A 19,458-nucleotide genomic window follows, 5' to 3' on the forward strand; every position below is an offset into this window, starting at 1 on the left:
TGATTTTTTTTTAAACCGCGCCTATCGATGAACCAGTAGATTTATGTAGAAATAAAGTATTTTTACAATTTGTAATTTTATCTCGGACAAAGACATTGGAAATGTAATATATATATATATATATATATATAATTTCAAGTCCATTGGATGCAGGCGCGTAACCAGAATGTACGCACATGTAAAGTGTACGCAGAGAACGGCAGGAGGTCTGGGAGTTGTCCTAGCTGAGGCCCCCCAGTAGGTCGGAGGCGAAATCCTGGTGGGGGCGCAAGGGGGGGGGGGGGCGAAGTCCCAGGAAGCTTCTCGGTTTACCAAATATTTCAATCACTTTCTTAAGAAATAAAAGACTTAGTAATATTGTTTTTAACGCAAAGTGTAATTCCACGGAAAGGTATTTTTATACTCGAGGGTGGATACTTTATCGATATATTGGTATCATCTGCACTTCTTTTATAGTGTAAGTTCTGGAACAAGTAAAGTAAAAGTTAGTTGAAGAAAATATTGTATTTTAAATTATATATACTATTTCATCAAGCCATTCAACGATATTAAATTTCTCTAATATCTTAAAAAATTGTTAATCCGTTATAGAACACTTACAAACTAATGAATGATTTATTTTGATTTGGCAATGATTTTTAAAATAACGGATTTCAAATTTGATTGTATATACATGATAATGCAAATTTTATTCGAAATAATATGAAAAAGTGGATTTTTAATATTGACAATAACAATAGCAACATGACATAATAATGTCGTTATTATGACATCATAGTTAAAAGACAACGTCAAAAGTTGGCGCAAACAATGTCCGAAGAAAGCGCCAAAATAAATATAGAATTGACACTATAAATGAAACATGTTTACACAATAATAACCAATAATTAAAATATGAAAACATATATAAAGTCAGGATATTTATCTGTTAAGTTTAGGTTTACATTTGTCAATGAAATATTGTTCTTTTGCCCGCCGTAACTGTTCATTTTCCTCTGTAACTTTATAGAATGGAAAGATACTAGAAAGTCCCTTGCCGCATCGTTCAAGGTGTTTGCTGCACGGAGTATTCCGAACGGGTGGGTCCCTTATATGCTGCTTATGTACTCTTACACGGTCAGATATTTTATTTCCCATTCGTCCAATGTAATGTTCTCCGCAACCACGACAGGTCGTGCAATATATGACGTTCTTTGATTTACAGTTCATGTTATGTTGAACTTTAAAATCTATTCCGTTTTTGAATGTGATTGATTTTCCGATTTGTAGGAAATCGCAAGTTCCACAACGCGGATCGTCACATTTGGAAACCACAAATTTTTCTTTTGAAAAAGTGAATTTGGCTTTCGTGAGGATTTTCTTCAAATTTGGTGGTTGCCTTCTACTATAGATTAAATCCTTCTCCTTAATAAGGTCGTTCAAATTTTTTGATTGTTGAAGTATGGGCAAACACTGTTTCGTTGTGTTGAAGATGTGATTTTTTGGATGATGAGTGATAACCAATGGAATTTCTGTTTGTATATATATAAATTGAAAAAGGAGGAAAGGGGGAATCAATAGGACTTCTATACAAGCAGTGCACGTAGGTTAGTTTTATTAGCTCACCTGAGCTGATAGCTCAAGTGAGTTTTTCTGATCACCCGTTGTCCGTTGTCTATCCATCTGTCCGTCCGTCCGTCTGTAAACTTTTCACATTTTCAACTTCTCAAAAACCACCCCTTACAAGGAGAGATAATCAAGAAGAAAAGACAAAAATAGAGTGGGATCATTGAAAAATATTCTCAAAAACCACAGGGCCTGAAAAGCTGAAACTTATGTGGAAGCATCCTGGGGTAGTGTAGAATCAAAATTTCACATTGAAATTTATAAAAAAAAATCTTTAAAAATCTTCTCCTCAAGAACCACTGGGCCAAAATAACTAAGACTTATGTGGAAGCATTTTGGGGTTATGTAAATTCTAAATATTTTCATTGAAATATATAGAAAAAAAATCTTTAAAAATTTTCTTCTCAAGAACCACTGAACCAGAAAAGCTGAAACTTATGTGAAAACATCCTAGGGTAGTGTAGATTCTAAAATGTTCAAATCTTGACCCCCGAGGGTAGGGCGGGGCCACAATAAGTATTATAAGGAGGGAAATCTGGTGAAGAATAGCAGGGCCAAAGTTACTCAGGTGAGCGTTGTGGCCCATGGGCCTCTTGTTTATCATGAATCGTATTCGATCGCATTATAATTTTTCATCAATTAAAATGCTCCACTGTCCAACAGGAATAAATGTGTGCCTAACTGTATTGCTGTGCAGCAAGGATGATTTTTGAAGATGCTTACCACAAACAAAAATATATTCCACACAGAAGAGTTACTTTTCTATGTTTTCAACATTTCTTTCTTTTGAAATCTAATTAAGATTTAATTTTGTAAAATCAAAAAAATAGTAATGATGAAATATATGGAGATAACGAACAGTATTCAAGCTCACAGGTCCATTCAAACAAAACAAATCAGGAGCAGAGCCAACATTAGAGTTCTGCGACATTAATTCCCGTACTAACAACCAAAGAAAGTATTTTATTGTTGAAATAAACATTGAGCCCTTACCAAAACTTTGAAATTCATGGCCCCAGGGTCAGGGGTTCTTGTGTTAGAGCAGGGCTCTATTGATCATATAGTGAAAATGCATAAATTTTTCAAAAATCTTCTTCTCTACCCCTGAATATTTAGCAGATAAACTAGGTATTTGGCTATGATGATCAAGGGTCCCTCTTCCAAAGTTGTGAATTTTGTGGCCCCAGGGCCAGGTTTGGAGGGTCTATTGCATGATTATATAGTGACAATGCAGTATTTCTTTGAAAATCTGCTCTGCTCCTTGGCACACAGAGTACAAAGCTACCTATGATAATTAATTACTGTAAATGATGTCATTGAAAGGTCAATAAAATGAGACTAATTACTTTATCTTGCATGCTAGCTCATGAAAAGTACAGTCTGTTAGTAAGTTCTGTTTTGGAAACACAGCATTTATACTAAATTCGACTTTTTATAATAAGTCAAGTACTTAAATAATACAGAATAATGTAAAAAGATAGATAGATAGATAGATAGACAGACAGACAGATAGATAGATAGATAGATATTTGTCAATTCACATCGGCATTGAAAACTGTAATTTATAATTTGTCTCTGCTTTCTTTTCAGCACTTGGATGTTTTCACACGTCCCATCTTAATTTCTGTTTTGGTTTGTCAGTCGGCCTGGTGATTTCATTTCTCATCGCTAGTTTTTCCTCCCTTCAAACACCCCTTATTTTGACCCGGAAGTATGCAGCAGAAAAATTCGAAAGCTATCTCTCCTCCAGGTCATTACAGGAAGTGGCCAAAACGTACGACGAAATGCACGAGGACATGGACAGACGACTCTCTCGGGATGACATCAGAGGGGTGGATTTTAATGATGAACACAAACATCATGGTTAGTATTAAGAAAAGTTGATAAAATGACCGATTAGCTAGGGGAAGTCTACCGTAGCTTGAATCTACAACCATGACAAAATTTGCGTACGACGGCCGACGCCAACCGAGAGATGGGAACTCTGAGTTGTATCCATCTGAGTGATGACTCACGTGATACAAAATGTCTTGCTTTTTGATGCTCGAAGGCCATTCATTAACTCTTATTAGAATCCACTGTCGACGTCACTCTTTGAGCGCTTCATTTGTTTTTGGGAATTTAGAGTTACAGCACATGTATAAGCTATATCACAGGAAGAACATACTTTTTGGTCACTTGGCCCGAAGAGAGCTTTTCTAATCGAAATTTGTCCATTGTCTGTCGTTGTCGTCGTAAACTTTTCACAATTTCATCTTCTCCAGAACCACTGAACCAATGTCAATCAAACTTGGCACAAAGCATCCTTTGAGGTGAAAGGGATTCAAGTTTGAGCAAATGAAGGACCACAGCCTCTTTCAAGGGGAAATAATTAAGAAAAAAACCTTGGATCAAAGAAAGGGTTGATCTAAATTTTGCACAGTAGTAATACATGTGTACAGGAAAAAAAAAATTGTTTGCACGAATAGCAGGGCGGACATTGAAGAATACCAGTGTTGTTTGGATTCGACTTTAATATTTTACTAGAGCTCTCTTGGGCTAGATTTTGGTCTACAATATTATGTAAATTATTTTATGAAATTAAATAGGAATATTAAAAAAAACAGCAGGACCAAAATGACTCGACTCAGGTGTGCGTCGTTGCCAAGGGGCCTCTTGTTATACGATAAATACTCTCACCCGTACCTCTAATGCTGCTAAGCTTGTTGAGTTTGTTAAAAGTTAGCAAAATGTTAATGAATTAGTTATATTTCAATAAGAAATATTGATGCGATAGTTGGTACCGAAGCCGGTACCCCCCGCTTTTTATCTGAATCTCTACTTATTAAGCTACCAAAACCGATGAGGAGAGGGCATTTTTAAAAAAACTTCACAACACTACAATGTAGAACCTATATTGTAAACAACAAATTATTCATATGTATATTTATCTGATTAAAACATGTCTGTATCATATATAGACACAAAATTTACTTCTTAAGAACAGCGAATTTTAATTTGGTCAACATCACATTCCTCTTCATTCCTCAAAAGCAATAGGCATCGGGTCACTAAAAGCTTCGGCTCCTTTACTTATAAGAAGTGAGAAAGTACTCGGAATTAAACCTATACATGTTGAACCCACAAATATGGCAAAATGAAGGGGGGGGGGGGGGGGGGGCAATATGTCTCAAACAATTTAAGAATTGAAGTTAAGCTTGTCTGAAATTTAACAAAAATTATTATTTCTATTATTTAGATAATGACAATGTTGCAAGAAAATTGGCTGACAAAATTCGGGTTTTGTGCTGGATAATGACAGGGCCACAAAATCTTGAGAAGAAAGCTATACACGTGAAGAAAACCTGGGGCAAACGATGCACCAAACTGATATTTTTCAGTTCTGTTACAAATCACACTTTTCCCACGATTGGACTTAATATCTCAGAGGGCCGTGAACATCTTACAGGAAAAACAATGCGAGCATTCAAATATGTCTTCGACCACTATTTTGATGAAGCCGATTGGTTTATGAAAGCGGATGATGACACATACTTTATAATGGAAAATCTCCGATATTTCCTCTCGTCACGTGACAAAATGGAACCTGTTTATTTTGGTCACCATTTTAAAACTATAGTTCGACAGGGGTATTACAGTGGCGGCGCAGGGTATATTCTCAGCAAGGAGACATTAAGAAGATTAGGAACAACTGGCCAAGATCCAAAATTTTGTAGGCAAGACGGCGGCGCTGAGGACGCCGAACTGGGAAAATGCATGCAAAACCTCGGGGTTAAAACAGCAAATTCAACGGATGCTCTTGGAAGAAGCCGATTTCATTGCTTTGATCCAGAAACCCATCTAATGGGAGGATATCCAAATTGGTACTATAAGTATGACGCCAATGGAGCTAAAAAGGTAATTATTTTCCTTCAAAAGCTCTTGACATTTAAAGAGCAAGTTGTTCAACTCTAAAAGTATTGAATTTTACATTATATTTTAATCTTCTTTTCAAGAACAGCAGTATCATGGCAATTCATACATAAAATGCAAGCATCTTTAGGTAATACATATTCAATTTTGTCAAATCTTGGCTCCCGAGGGTAGGATAAAGGCAACTGGGAACAAAATTTGACATGGGAATATATTGGAAAAATATTTAGGAATCTTGTTCTCAATTATAACAATTACGCTGAGTAGTCTTATCAATGTGCAAGCATCCTCATGTAGTGCAGATTTAATTTTGTGCTAATCATGGGCCAGAATGGTTGAATGAAACTCAGACCATGAATGCAAGGCCCCGGGGGAGGGATAGGACAAGGCATCACTATTCCTATAAAGGGTATCAAAATTCTTCACAGAATAAAGAGGAAAAAATAATTTAATATTCCTCCTCCTAAGAACAACAAGGCCAAGGTGATCAGGTGAGCGTTGTTGCCCTTGGGGCTTTTCTACTTGATGTTGCTAGCTATAGGGTGAGTTCACCATGCATCGGATACATACCTTGCTTTGGACAACGAGGGTGTCCGATGCATGGTGAACTCACCCTAGTTACAAGTATATGCGAAGCAGACAATGAGAAAAGAACTTCGTGTAGTCTGCTTTGCTCGTAAAAATAGCTCACCATTTATTCTGAAACGGAAATGTTAATGCTGTACTTTAATGATTGTGATATCTGTTGTTGATTTTAGTTATTGTTTTATCTCATTTTCAGAGAGAGTTTCTATACTATATTACAACAAACCCATTATACCGTTTGAATATCATTTGAATAGGAAATCTATAATAAAAAAGTTTGCACATTCCATAGCTATTCGACAGGAATCTGGGCACATTAAGAGAATAAAAAAAATATCGATATCTTTAACACCTTTTTTAGAATCTTAGTTATTAACTGTGCTCTAGGTAAATGTTTAATATTTCTCTTGATATACTTGGTTTTACCGGAATATATATACGAACTGATGCAAAAATTATACTCTGTGAATCTTTTTCTTCAGTGATTTTGTTGTTTCTGGATCTATCACCATAAAATTTACTACAAATTGTAAAAGAATGGAGATACAACCAGAGATAGCAATACTCAGTATATAATTGGTTTTTGATAAAAATTAAACTGAAGCGAAAAGTCTAGTACTGTCACTTCAATTCAAATCCATATGTGACGTTAATCGTTCTAGAGTGCTGCATTATTGTTGGAAATGCAGAGTTGCAGAGCTTATCTATTAAATAAAGCTGCAAAAATACTTTTCGTAGATTTTTAAAACTATTTGAACAGAGGTTGCTACTGTTGAGAGATCATGGTGATGGCTGGGGAATCTTTGAAAGATGTGGCCAATATGGCAATGTTGGGCTTATACGTTTCGTATCAGTAATTCCTGCCGACATCCTATCTAGTGCGCCCACTTTCTTTAGAAAATATTATAATTGCATTGCAATACTTTTTTAGCTCACCTGAGCCGAAGGCTCAAGTGAGCTTTTCTGATCACATTTTGTCCGTCGTCCGTCCGTCTGTCCTTCTGTCTGTCTGTCTGTCCGTCCGTCTGTAAACTTTTCACATTTTTGACTTTTTCTCAAGAACCACTGGGTCAATTTTGACCAAACTTGGTACAAAGCATCCTTGGGCGAAGGGGAATTTAAATTGTAAAAATGAAGGGCCAAGTCCCCTCACAAGGGGAGATAATCAAGAGAAGACAAAAATAGGGTGGGGTCATTAAAAAATCTTCTTCTCAAGAACCACAGGGCCAGTAAAGCTGAAACTTATATGGAAGCATCCTGGGGTAGTGTAGATTCTAAATTGTTCAAATCATGACCCCCGGGGGTAGGGCGGGGCCACAATAGGGAATCCAAGTTTTACATAGAAATATATAGGAAAAATCTTTAAAAATCTTCTTCTCAAGAACCACTGGGCCAGAAAAGCTGAAACTTATGTGGAAGCATCCTGGGGTAGTGTAGATTCTAAATTGTTCAAATCATGACCCCCGGGGGTAGGGCGGGGCCACAATAGGGAATCCAAGTTTTACATTGAAATATATAGGAAAAATCTTCTTCTCAAGAACCACTGGACCAGAAAAGCTGAAACTTATGTGGAAGCATCCTGGGGTAGTGTAGATTCTAAATTGTTCAAATCATGACCCCCGGGGGTAGGGCGGGGCCACAATAGGGAATCCAAGTTTTACATTGAAATATATAGGAAAAATCTTTAAAAATCTTCTTCTCAAGAACCACTGGGCCAGAAAAGCTGAAACTTATGTGGAAGCATCCTGGGGTAGTGTAGATTCTAAATTGTTCAAATCATGACCCCCGGGGGTAGGGCGGGGCCACAATAGGGAATCCAAGTTTTACATTGAAATATATAGGAAAAATCTTTAAAAATCTTCTTCTCAAGAACCACTGGGCCAGAAAAGCTGAAACTTATGTGGAAGCATCCTGGGGTAGTGTAGATTCTAAATTGTTCAAATCTTGACCCCCGGGGGTAGGGCGGGGCCACAATAGGAAATACAAGTTTTACATTGAAATATATAGGAAAAATCTTTAAAAATCTTCTTCTCAAGAACCACTGGGCCAGAAAAGCTGAAACTTATGTGGAAGCATCCTCAAGTAGTGTACACTCGAAATTGTTCAAATCATGACCCAGGGGATAGGGCGGGGCCACAATAGGGGGAATCCCAAGTTTTACATTGAAATATATAGGAAAAATCTTTAAAAATCTTCTCAAGAACCACTGGACCAGAAAAACTGAAACTTATGTGGAAGCATCCTGGGGTAGTGTAGATTCTAAATTGTTCAAATCATGGCCCCTGGGGGGAGGGTGGGGCCACAATAGGTATTACAAGGGGGGAGTCTGGTAATGAACAGCATGGCCAAAGTTACTCAGGTGAGCGATGTGGCCCATGGGCCTCTTGTTTTAATGTGTTTCTTCTTCTTATGCATTGTGACAAAAGACATGAATATTAAGTTTTTAGCATCTTGAACGCTCTTCATATAACGGTTGATATTTTTTTCCTCCGTTATTATTATTATTATTATTATTTACAGGGGCTAGATAATATCAGCGATTATGCTATTTCTTTCCACTACGTCGGTCCCCGTAAAATGTACGGACTAGAATACTTCATCTATCATTTACGACCATATGGTATATTTAATGGGCTACAAAATTTAAACTGACCAAAGATTATTATAGCAATCTTATTTAGAAATGATACTCTTTTGGTTTATGGCTTGCGAAATTTTTTAAATCGATCATAGTTAGTATAATATATGAAATTTGAAAAAATTGTAAATGTTTCTTTCTCATAATATTGTTTGATTTAAAACCTCTATAAGTGACGCAGGAGATGGGCGAACAAGGCCTGCAATATATCTATAGCTTCAAATGTATAAAAGTCATATTCAATTTGTGAATTCAGTATTTAGAGTAAAGTTCTCATTATTAAAAGGTATGAAATTATAACAAACAGAACTGAGGAAATCTCTTGACAAAAACCATTCTCTGATTTAAAAAAAAATGTTATTCTTGGGGTTGAACCCATGCATGAAAATCCTGAGCATCAGTTTTTTTCCCCTTAAAGACATTCTACCTATTACGCTATACATGTACAGCTTATGACAAACAGCGGCATTCAAATAATGTTTGTGATATGACCCTTGACTAAATGGACTAAATATTTCTCGGAAAGATACGAATGTTGTGTCATAAAAATGCATTTTTAATGTACAGTTGGACTTTGCTCTTTGTTTTTTGTTAACCGAAAAGTGTATATTTTTTGGCATACTTTGAGTATAATCTTCCAAAAAAATGTAGCCAATTCCCACTCATAGAGAAAAATAGTAATATAGAATGAAGGAATGATCATTTTGCGCCCTTTGGTGTTTTTCAAAGATGAATAATTTCAACATTGTTGCAAATTATGGAGATTTGACAAAAAGTATACGTTAATGTTAAATGAAATATAAAAAAAAATGTCATTATTTAGATTTAATTTTTTAATTTTCATATTTGTCGCACAAAAGGCATTTTGCTCGCCTGTTTGCCCATCTTTTTTCCGAAGTGTTCAGTATCCGGCATTTGGGTGGGAAATGACGTTTAAGTGGTTGTGGATCCTTTTGCATTCTTCTCTCTCTCTTACCTTGAGTAAAATCTGATGCCTTTCCTGTTATACCCTTCCTTTTACTTCTACCGTCCTGTCTTCTGTGTGCACATATCTATCAAAGACATTTAAATGCAGGTAAGACATATCTAATATTGTTGTATTCTGTATCATAAACAGTCAATGCTTAATTCACCCCTGCTTATGTTATTGTGATTTATAAATTCAAGCCATGTGGTCTAGTTGACGCATGCAAAGGTTATAAGGTAGAGCCGGTTTTTTAAAATAAAATGGCAGTAAGCAGGAAATTGCTATAGTCTGTTTCTATAAATACTTGCACCATGAAAAAGATGTTTCCAGACCTTACTAAAAGATTTTCATGGGGGGGGGGGGTAAAAATCCCAATGAATCTACTTTATTTAACTATGTATTTATTGTTAGTTATCGATACATGTATCACCATATCGATATGATTAAATCTTTTGCTTTTAGCAATATTTTCAAATCAAAATTTTTTAAGCCGCAATAATTTATAGCTTAAAATCAATCAAATAAATTAAAGAAGCTACCTTAAATTTTGCTAAATCACCAAGATACTATTTAATATTTGTGTATTAATAAGGAGTTTTAACACTTTACAAGTCGTTAAGACAATAACAAATTAGACAATGTACAGATTTAACACAACAAGTGTAGACACCTTTACTCTTTCATATTATTTCCTATGGCATGTCAAACGTTCCAATATTCGATCTTTTCCATTTGCATTGTATAATTTTCCATTTGTATTGTATAATTTTTCATTTGTATTGTAATTTTTTTTATTTGTATTCTATAATTCTCCATTTGTATTGTGTATTTTTTTATTTGCATTGTCTAATTTTTATTTGTAATCTATAATTTTCCATTTGTATTGTAGTTTTCCATTTGTATTGTATATTTTTTTTAATTTGTATTGTATAATTTTTATTTGCATTCTATAATTTTTCATTTGTATGGTAAAATTTTTCGTTTGCATTCTATAATTTTTATTTGTATTATATAATTTTTCATTTGTATTGTATATTTTTTCATTTGTATTGTATAATTTTTCATTTGTATTGTATAATTTTTTTCATTTGTATTGTATAGTTTCTCATTTGTATTGTATAATATTCCTTTTGTATTGTATACTTTTCCATTTGTATTGTAAAAATACACAAAACAAATAGAAATTTATAGAATACAAATTGAAAATTATACAATACAAATGGAAAATTAAACAATACAAATGGAAAAGTATACAATACAAATAAAATCATACAATACAAAAGGAAAATTATACAATGCAGATGGAAAAGTATACAATACAAATAATAATTATACAATACAAATGGAAAATTATACAATGAAAATGAAAAAAATATACAATACAAATGAAAAAAATATACAATGCAAATGAAAAAATTACACAATACCAAAATTATACAATACAAATGAAAAATTATACAATACAAATAAAAATTATACAATGCAAATGAAAAATTATACAATACAAATGAAAAATTGTACAATATAAATAAACGTTATACAATACAAATAGAAAATTATACAATGCGAAAATTATAGAAAATTATACAATACAAATAAAAATGATCGAATGTTGCAACGTTTGACATGCCATAATTTCCCTCTATTTAACTATTTCAACTTAGTTAGTCATTGATTCAATACTATAGATTATATCTGATGTCAAATTACGTATTGTTACAAGTCGTTCAAATTTTGTAGATATCGTCTCTTACCTAAATAACTCGCTAACGTGAAGGCATCATAATTATATATTATATGTTGCATTAACGCCTGCGATATGTTGCAATTATAATGTCTGTGATATTTAATATTAGCGGCATAATTAATATATATGCATTATTTAAGTGCAAAATTGGGGAATTAGATATTAATATATGAAAGAGTATAAATCAGTATAAAGTTCTATGGTCGATACAATGACCTTGTCAGCAAATACAATTTATCATTGAGTCAAATGCTGACTGACTTTTTTCATACTAATTGTTAGGCCATTATTTACACACTGAATTGTCGACGGAATTTTCCGTTATTTCCTGATCATGACAAGGAGCACACGGCGGGTGTGACCTGTCGGCAGGGGATGCTCACTCCTCCATGGCACCTGATCCCACCTCTGATGTTTTGGAGGTCCGTGTTTCTCTGCTCCTATTTTGTAATGTTTAATGGACTTTGAGCTTGAATACTGTTCGTTATCTCCATATATTTCATCATCCAGAGCATGTCAAAATAGTGTCATTCATCAGAAATTGTTGCCATAAATAAATTGCCAAGTATATTTATATAATAGTGTCATTATTTATTATGCCGTCTGCTTGTTCACGAATTGTTTTCAACACTGACACTAGGCTAGTAATGTGTAAATGTGCTCGCCTTAGAGTTGCTATACTTATCAAAACATGATTGTTGACAGCAAGAAAATTAAAGACTTAATCATAATTAAACCCTAGCGCAAATTAAACTTTCAACTATTTATCAATTATTCAAGTTAAATTCGACTGTTAACTATTATTAACTAAAAATCCAAAGGCATTGAAAACTGCATTTTTATTCCGATATTGATATTAAATCTCGAAATAACGAACAAACTATCTCGTTATAACGAGATAACTAACTCGTTATAACAAGATAATTATCTCGTTATAACGAGATACTTACTGATCATAACAAGGTCTAACTCGTTATAGCGAGATAACTTACTCGTAGTAACGAGATAATTAAATCATTATAACGAGATACTAATTAACTCGTAACAACGAATTAAACTGATTATAATGAGATACTAACTCGTTATAACGAGATAACTAACTCATTATAACGAGATAATTAACTCATTATAACGACATGCTAACTCGTAATAACGAATTTTAAAAATACTTTTTTTATCTTGTCAAAAATGAGCTTATCCGGTTTTCGTAGCATAACAATACTTTTGTACATAAGTTTTAACCTTCCTAAACAGTATAATGTATTTCGTTGTACCTGGTATTAATTCAATTTATTTGTCTTATATTTTGACGGGGTCGCAAATGTCCTCATACATTAACGTAATCCAACTGGATTATCAACTTTTTTCAGGTATAACGTATAAGTTGAAGAAAAAAAATCTTCCAATCATATCTTAATTATATGTTTGCAATAAAACATTCTTATTAGGCGCATCGCTATCGGCGATGAGGCTCTTTGCTGCCATTCTGTGCCCAATGCTTATACACTTGTGACGAAAGACTCAAGAATGTTTAGCGAAAGACAATGTTTTAATTATGAGATAAAGGTCATTAATGTCTTCTGCTTATTCTGTGTGTTTCGAATATAATATAAAGGAAAATTACAATATTATACAATTATTGCTGTTTTTTCAGTCAATACGATGATTTAGCCACCTGAGGAGTACATTACTCACCGAGCCCGAAGGGTGGCTTAATCATCGTATTGACTGAAAAACAGCAATAATTGTTTTATTATATAATTCAATGATTAAATGATACGAACTCATTAAGCAGTTCATGCCATCTTACTTGTTTACATTTGCTGAAGTCATAACCAAATGCAATTAGAGAAGCAGGGTTAAATAAACATTACCAGTCGTTTAATTTGGAATTTTGTAAATCTAATTAATTAAGCTGCTATGAAGAAAAGAAATAATGACATGCTTTTTAATAAGATAGATTTTGAAAGAGGGCATTATCAGGGGAAAATGACAGCTGAAAAATAAATTTTTGATTAGCCCCCACGAAAAGAGAATTCTTTTAATTTCAAATTTTGTTTCGGGGTTGAGGTGGGGGATTAAAGTCCATTAGTGGGGGACCAGCCTTTCAATGAATATTTTTAGTGTAAATTAAAGTAAAAATTTACGTTCAGAAAAAAATTGTTTGTGGGGGGTGGAGGTCCCTGCACCCTCCCCCCCCCCCAAAAAAAAAAAACCACCCCCACCAAAATTATATATTTCCTAATGCTATGTTTGCCTGAATGGAAGTCGGTAGCAAGTGAAATAGCCTTCTAAAACTATTTGTATCGATTTGGAATTTCCCGATCTATTTTTAGACCAATGTAGAGAAAATAAATCCTTATAATTATTTACCTGGAAGGTCACGTGCAGGTGAATATAACGTAGTTTTTTTTCCTACATTGTTGATCTCAGCCAATCAGAGAGATATGAATTATTCAATCATGAAATATATGGAGATAACGAACAGTATTCAAGCTCAAAAGTCCATTAATCAATACAAAATAGGAGCAGAGCAAACACGGACCTCCAAACATCAGAGGTGGGATCAGGTGCCATGGAGGAGTGAGCATCCCCTGCCGACCGGTCACACCCGCCGTGTGCTCCTTGTCATGATCGGGAAATAACGGAAAAATTCGTCGACAATTCAGTGTGTAAATAATGGCCTAACAATTAGTGTGAAAAACGTCAGTCAGCATTTCATTCAATGATAAATTGTATTTGCTGACAAGGTCATTGTATCGACCATAGAACTTACGAAATGATGACTTTAAACGAGACAGCTGATATTCTTGTTTCATCAACTTATTTGTCAATAATTTACCTCGTTTTAGAAATTGTACATACGTAGAGCATGCTCTTGCGTATCGAATCAACTGAGAGATATATACCCCGTATGCAGGTGATGAAGGTATATTGCTGCATAAGTAAGGGAAGTTGACGATTGAAAAGTTAAAGTCATCACGTTTATCATAAAGCTTGGTTGTTAGATTACCATTAACGTCTTTTTCAAGTAAAATATCCAAATATGAAACAGATGTGTCAGACTCTGTGGTATCTTTTATCTCAAGTTCACAAGGATATATCGTATCGACATGAGAATGGAAATAGCCATTGTTAATTGACAATACGTCGTCGATATATCTAAATGTCGAGTTGAACGCCACAGCAAGTGTTTTCTTCTTTTCACGTACAAGATTTTGGACAAATTCTGCTTCATACGAATACAAAAAAGGGTCTGCTAACAACGGGACGCAATTGGTACCCATAGGAATTCCAATAGATTGTTGGAAGACCTGGTCTCCAAAAACCACATAGATATTGTCAATCAGAAACTCAAGCATCTTTTTAATGTCAACTTCAGAGTACTTGTTTTTTGACAAAATAATTTTGCAAATGACCAATGACAAGGTAAGTATATTTACGAGTTCCATTTTTATTGAAAAAGCAGCTGTCAATGATATCAAAAAGCCTGGACTTTAATTTATCGTGGGGAATGGTTGTGTACAAAGTTGAAAAGTCATAAGTTTTTAAGCTGTTGATTTTGGTAAAATCTTGTGATTTCAAATTTTCCAAAAGTTCCTTGGAATTTTTAAGTATCCACATCTGATTTACACCACTTCTCGAATATATTGTTGCACAGTACTCTTGAAGTTTCATAAAATCAGTTATCTAAATCGAAATAAAAAACGAATGGTTAAATAATGTGAGGAGCATGCAACGGCCCTTATAAAGATTGGGGATGACCTGGTAAAAAAGGCGGAGCTTATGTTACATTAAAGTTTTAGAATTCAGAGAATTTGTAACCCTTAAACCTACTTTGACCTTTGACCTACTTTCAAAATTGTGCCGATATACAGCATATTTTTGACATTAAAGAGGTAAGTCTATACTATTTTGCATGTGAAATGTTTGCCAACATAATGAAAAACAAGAGGCCCATGGGCCACATCGCTCACCTGAGTAACTTTGGCCATGCTGTTCTTTACCAGATTTCCCCCTTTTAATGTACCTATTGTGGCCCCGCCCTACCCCCAGGGGTCATGATTTGAACAATTTAGAATCTACACTATCTCAGGATGCTTCCAAATAAGATTCAGCTTTATTGGTCCAGTGGTTCTTGAAAAGAAGATTTTTAAAGATTTTTCTTATATATTTCAACGTAAAACTTGGATTCCCTAATGTGTCCCGCGCTACCCCCGGGGGTCATGTTTTGAACAATTTATAATCTACACTACCCCAGGATGCTTCCATATAAGTTTCAGCTTTTCTGGCCCAGTAGTTCTTGAGAAGAAGATTTTTAAAGATTTTTCCTATATATTTCAATGTAAAACTTGGATTCCCTATTGTGGCCCCGCCCTATCCCCGGGGGTCATGATTTGAACAATTTAGATTCTACACTACCCCAGGATGCTTCCATATAAGTTTCAGCTTTTCTGGTCCAGTGGTTCTTGAGAAGAAGATTTCTGAAGATTTTTCTTATGTATTTCAATGTAAAACTTTGATTCCCTATTGTGGCCCTGCCCTACCCCCGGGGGTTATGATTTTAACAATTTAGAATCTACACTACCCCAGGGTGCTTCCATATAAGTTTCAGCTTTTCTGGCCCAGTGGTTCTTGAGAAGATTTTTTAATGACCCCACCCTATTTTTGTCTTTTCTTGATTATCTCCCCTTGTAAGGGAACTTTGCCCTTTATTTTAACAATTTACACTCCCTTTCACCCAAGGATACTTTGTACCAAGTTTGGTTAAAATTGGCCTAGTGGTTCTTGAGAAGAAGTTGAAAATGTGAAAAGTTTACAGACGGACAGACAGACGAACAGACGGACGGACGGACGACGGACAACGGGTGATCAGAAAAGCTCACTTGAGTTTTCAGCTCAGGTGAGCTAAAAAAACCAACGTTACAGTCCACTTGACCTTTACCTTTTGCCTACTTTGCTTTGAGGATTGAGGAATTTGAGGAATTATATTTCTATATGATTGCCAGATTTTATATGATAAGTGCTTTTCTATGGCAGTCTTACTATCCGTGGATTTTTTTTTGTGTTTGAAGGCAAATGCCTGAAGGACATTGGCAACGTTCCTGGTTATCGTATAAAATTTTTCAAGAACTCTAGAGTAGGTTTACTTGTACTAAACAGGCTATATTCTGGATTGTTTAACCTACCAAGCCAATCTTCTTTTTTAGATTTTGTCTATTCATTGTTTTTGCAATTCTCAATGCATTTCCTAAGTATATTGTTGATAAAAGGGACCTACATAATTTTTCACCATAATATTTCTCCAAAACCCACTTATTTCATATAGTTTTTGTATTATATACATTATTGTATCTTCATTTCCTATGACTTCTAGATATTTTGGCTGAAAATATTTATATAGAAACAAGACATGAACATACCGGCCCCGATCTATATTTTTGAGTTACTTCCCTCAACAGCTATAATTACGTTATTCATAATGGACAAGAGAGTCAGACTGGTTGAGTGTTTCTATCATGCAATTGACTGAATTGGCTGAAACATACTGTCATAAAAATATTGGCATGGATTTATTTTGATTTTTATTCGTAGTTACTAAATGCTGCTTCCTTCATACAACCTAAGAATTGATCTCAGTCGGTCTACCTTTCAGCATATGTCACATCTTTGCCCATCCCAACATACTTAGCATAACTATAGTAAATGACGACCTGTTGGCTCTTTGTCCCCTGAATACAATGTACAACAAAGCCATTACTACTTTTCTTTCTTGCTGTATAGATGAAATTCTACCCGATGAAGGAAGTACATGTGCTTTTGTTTACCTCTGTAACATACGCTTTATTGGTTTTCACGGCTAAGAGAATTCTACACGGGAGATCACTCTCAATCACTATTTCATAAGCGCAAAAAACCTTTATTTAACCTTTTTCCTCCGGAAAACCCTGACTTGCCAATGTCCTTAAACTTATTTTAATCTTTAAAAATGCTATAAAGCAGGCGACACATGCGTTCTTTGGAACACTCTAGTTCATCCAAGTAGAGTAGAAAGCCTGTAGACCTGGCTAGCATCAGATAAACAAATATTGCTGTACCTTTAAAAACTGTTTTCTTTATAAATCTATACTAAACAGACTACTATTTCCGATGTTTTTCTGAGCGGTCAAAAAAAATCGATGTTGGACCGTTATGACCGTTAGCGTTATTAGCTGTATCTTACCAGATATCACTAAAGTGGAAGCAAGATACTGTCTTTCGGACATATTTTCTATTTATCAATAAACATTTGTATTATGACTACATTAAAATAGACATAATGCAGATTTTTTAATTATTAATAGATAATATGTTTGAAAGACAATATGTCAAGGGAAAAAGTCAAAGGATAACAAAACATTTATTGACTGTATTCTCGGACAAAAAATGCGTTTGTTTGCCTTTGGCCCAACGACCTCAGGCAAACAGTTTGGTTCTTGGGTCTGCCCTCAAACCCAGTCAATAAAATATATATTGTTGACTGTCAAATGCTTATATCTATATACCAATGTATTATATAATTATATGCTCTTGGGAATTACTTTTCGACAGAGAGATTAAAACATACAGAAAATTGACACTCTATATTAGAATGAATACATAAATGATACTTGTTTTATTTTTTAGGGTGTGGAGAGCATCAGTGACTATTCCATTTCATTTCATTATATTAAGCCAGAGAGCATGTACTCCCTAGAATTTTACGTGTACCACCTTAGACCGTACGGGATTGAAACCAGAAATCAGGATCTTAATCAGCGAGAAACATTATATACAAACAATGCAACGATTTCTGTAAAAACCCTCAAGTGATTCGATTTACAACTTCAACAGGTGATGAGACCGAGTCGCTCCTGGCTGTCGGTGATATTATGGGAACATTTTCAAATCCATAAATCATACCGTCCAATCCAAATGGAATTCTGCACGAAATCTTCATGTGTCGTATATTTTTTGTTTGTCTTAATGTCTTTGTTTTTGCTGTGAATGTGTAACATGACACGAGGAATGATGCTCGTTCATAAAAGAAATATAATAAGTCATTATATTCTATGCTCATGTAGATATTTGTTTCAACTGCTCAACATGTAGCAAAAAATACTGCATTTATGATTTACAAAAATATTGTATTTTAATAAATTGTCTATTGACTTAAAATACATGTATGTAAAAATGAAAGTAAAAATCATGAACATGTTACACTAACTTTCAATGAGTCCCAAAAAATTAATATCCTATATTTCTCAAGGCTAGATTGACATACATGTATTCCTTTAAAAGATTTTTTTTATCAAGAACAGCAAAGCCCTGATAAGGAATTTTTATACAGGAGCGTAAATTGAGGTTTATACAAATCATGCACCAGGGGCTAAAGAAAGGGCCATTACAGGGAATCAAAGTTATAAATAAGAATCAATATATAGTACATATGTAAAAATCTTTTTTAAAAATTTCTACTCGGGAACAGAAAAGTCATGATTAGTCATATAAATACAGAAACCCTCTAAGGTAATGTAGATTGAAGTTTGTACAAAGCATTATCCCCGAGAGTAAGGCAGGGTCACAGCAGGGAATCAAAATTTTACATAAGAATTATATAGGAAATAACTTTAAAAACTTTTGAGGAACAGCAAAGCCACGATGATTCATATTAATAGAGTCATCCTTAGGTTGTATAGATTGAAGTTTGTACAATACATGGTTCCTTTGGGGTAAGGCAGGGCCACTACAATGGATCAAAGTTATGAATAAGAATCAATATATAATACATATGTAGAAATCTTTAAAAACAAGAGGCCCAAGGGCCTTGAATCGCTCTTCTGATAAACTGTACAACCTATCACTTCTATTTGAAGCCTCTAAGTATCCTGTATATTTAGATAAACCCTTGAAATTCCAAAGGTAGGTCAACATGACCTACATTTTAGATGAAACACTCTGAGAACCCAATACAATTCTAAGCCA

General features: G+C 34.4%; 1 protein-coding gene across 3 annotated transcripts in view; it reads left to right on the forward strand.

Moving 5' to 3' along the window:
• The window catches only part of LOC133188457 (glycoprotein-N-acetylgalactosamine 3-beta-galactosyltransferase 1-like), a 45,208-nt gene extending 26,515 nt beyond the window's left edge, over window positions 1-18,693 (forward strand). For 2 of the 3 annotated variants that reach the window (XM_061323895.1, XM_061323896.1), the window contains exons 2-4: window positions 3,196-3,468; window positions 4,844-5,502; window positions 18,121-18,693. In XM_061323895.1, the coding sequence (XP_061179879.1) occupies window positions 3,196-3,468; window positions 4,844-5,502; window positions 18,121-18,306 (1,118 nt within the window). In that variant the 3' untranslated portion in view covers window positions 18,307-18,693. Of the gene's footprint in view, window positions 1-3,195; window positions 3,469-4,843; window positions 5,503-8,622; window positions 9,816-18,120 lie in introns of all 3 variants that reach the window. The other variant, XR_009721292.1, reaches the window with a different exon arrangement.
• The last annotated feature ends 765 nt before the right edge of the window (window positions 18,694-19,458 follow it).

The sequence above is a fragment of the Saccostrea echinata genome, unplaced genomic scaffold, assembly GCF_033153115.1.
Source record: "Saccostrea echinata isolate AGI-Se365-2 ecotype Australia unplaced genomic scaffold, CSIRO_AGI_Sech_v1 ptg000016l, whole genome shotgun sequence".
Lineage (NCBI taxonomy): Eukaryota > Metazoa > Mollusca > Bivalvia > Ostreida > Ostreidae > Saccostrea > Saccostrea echinata.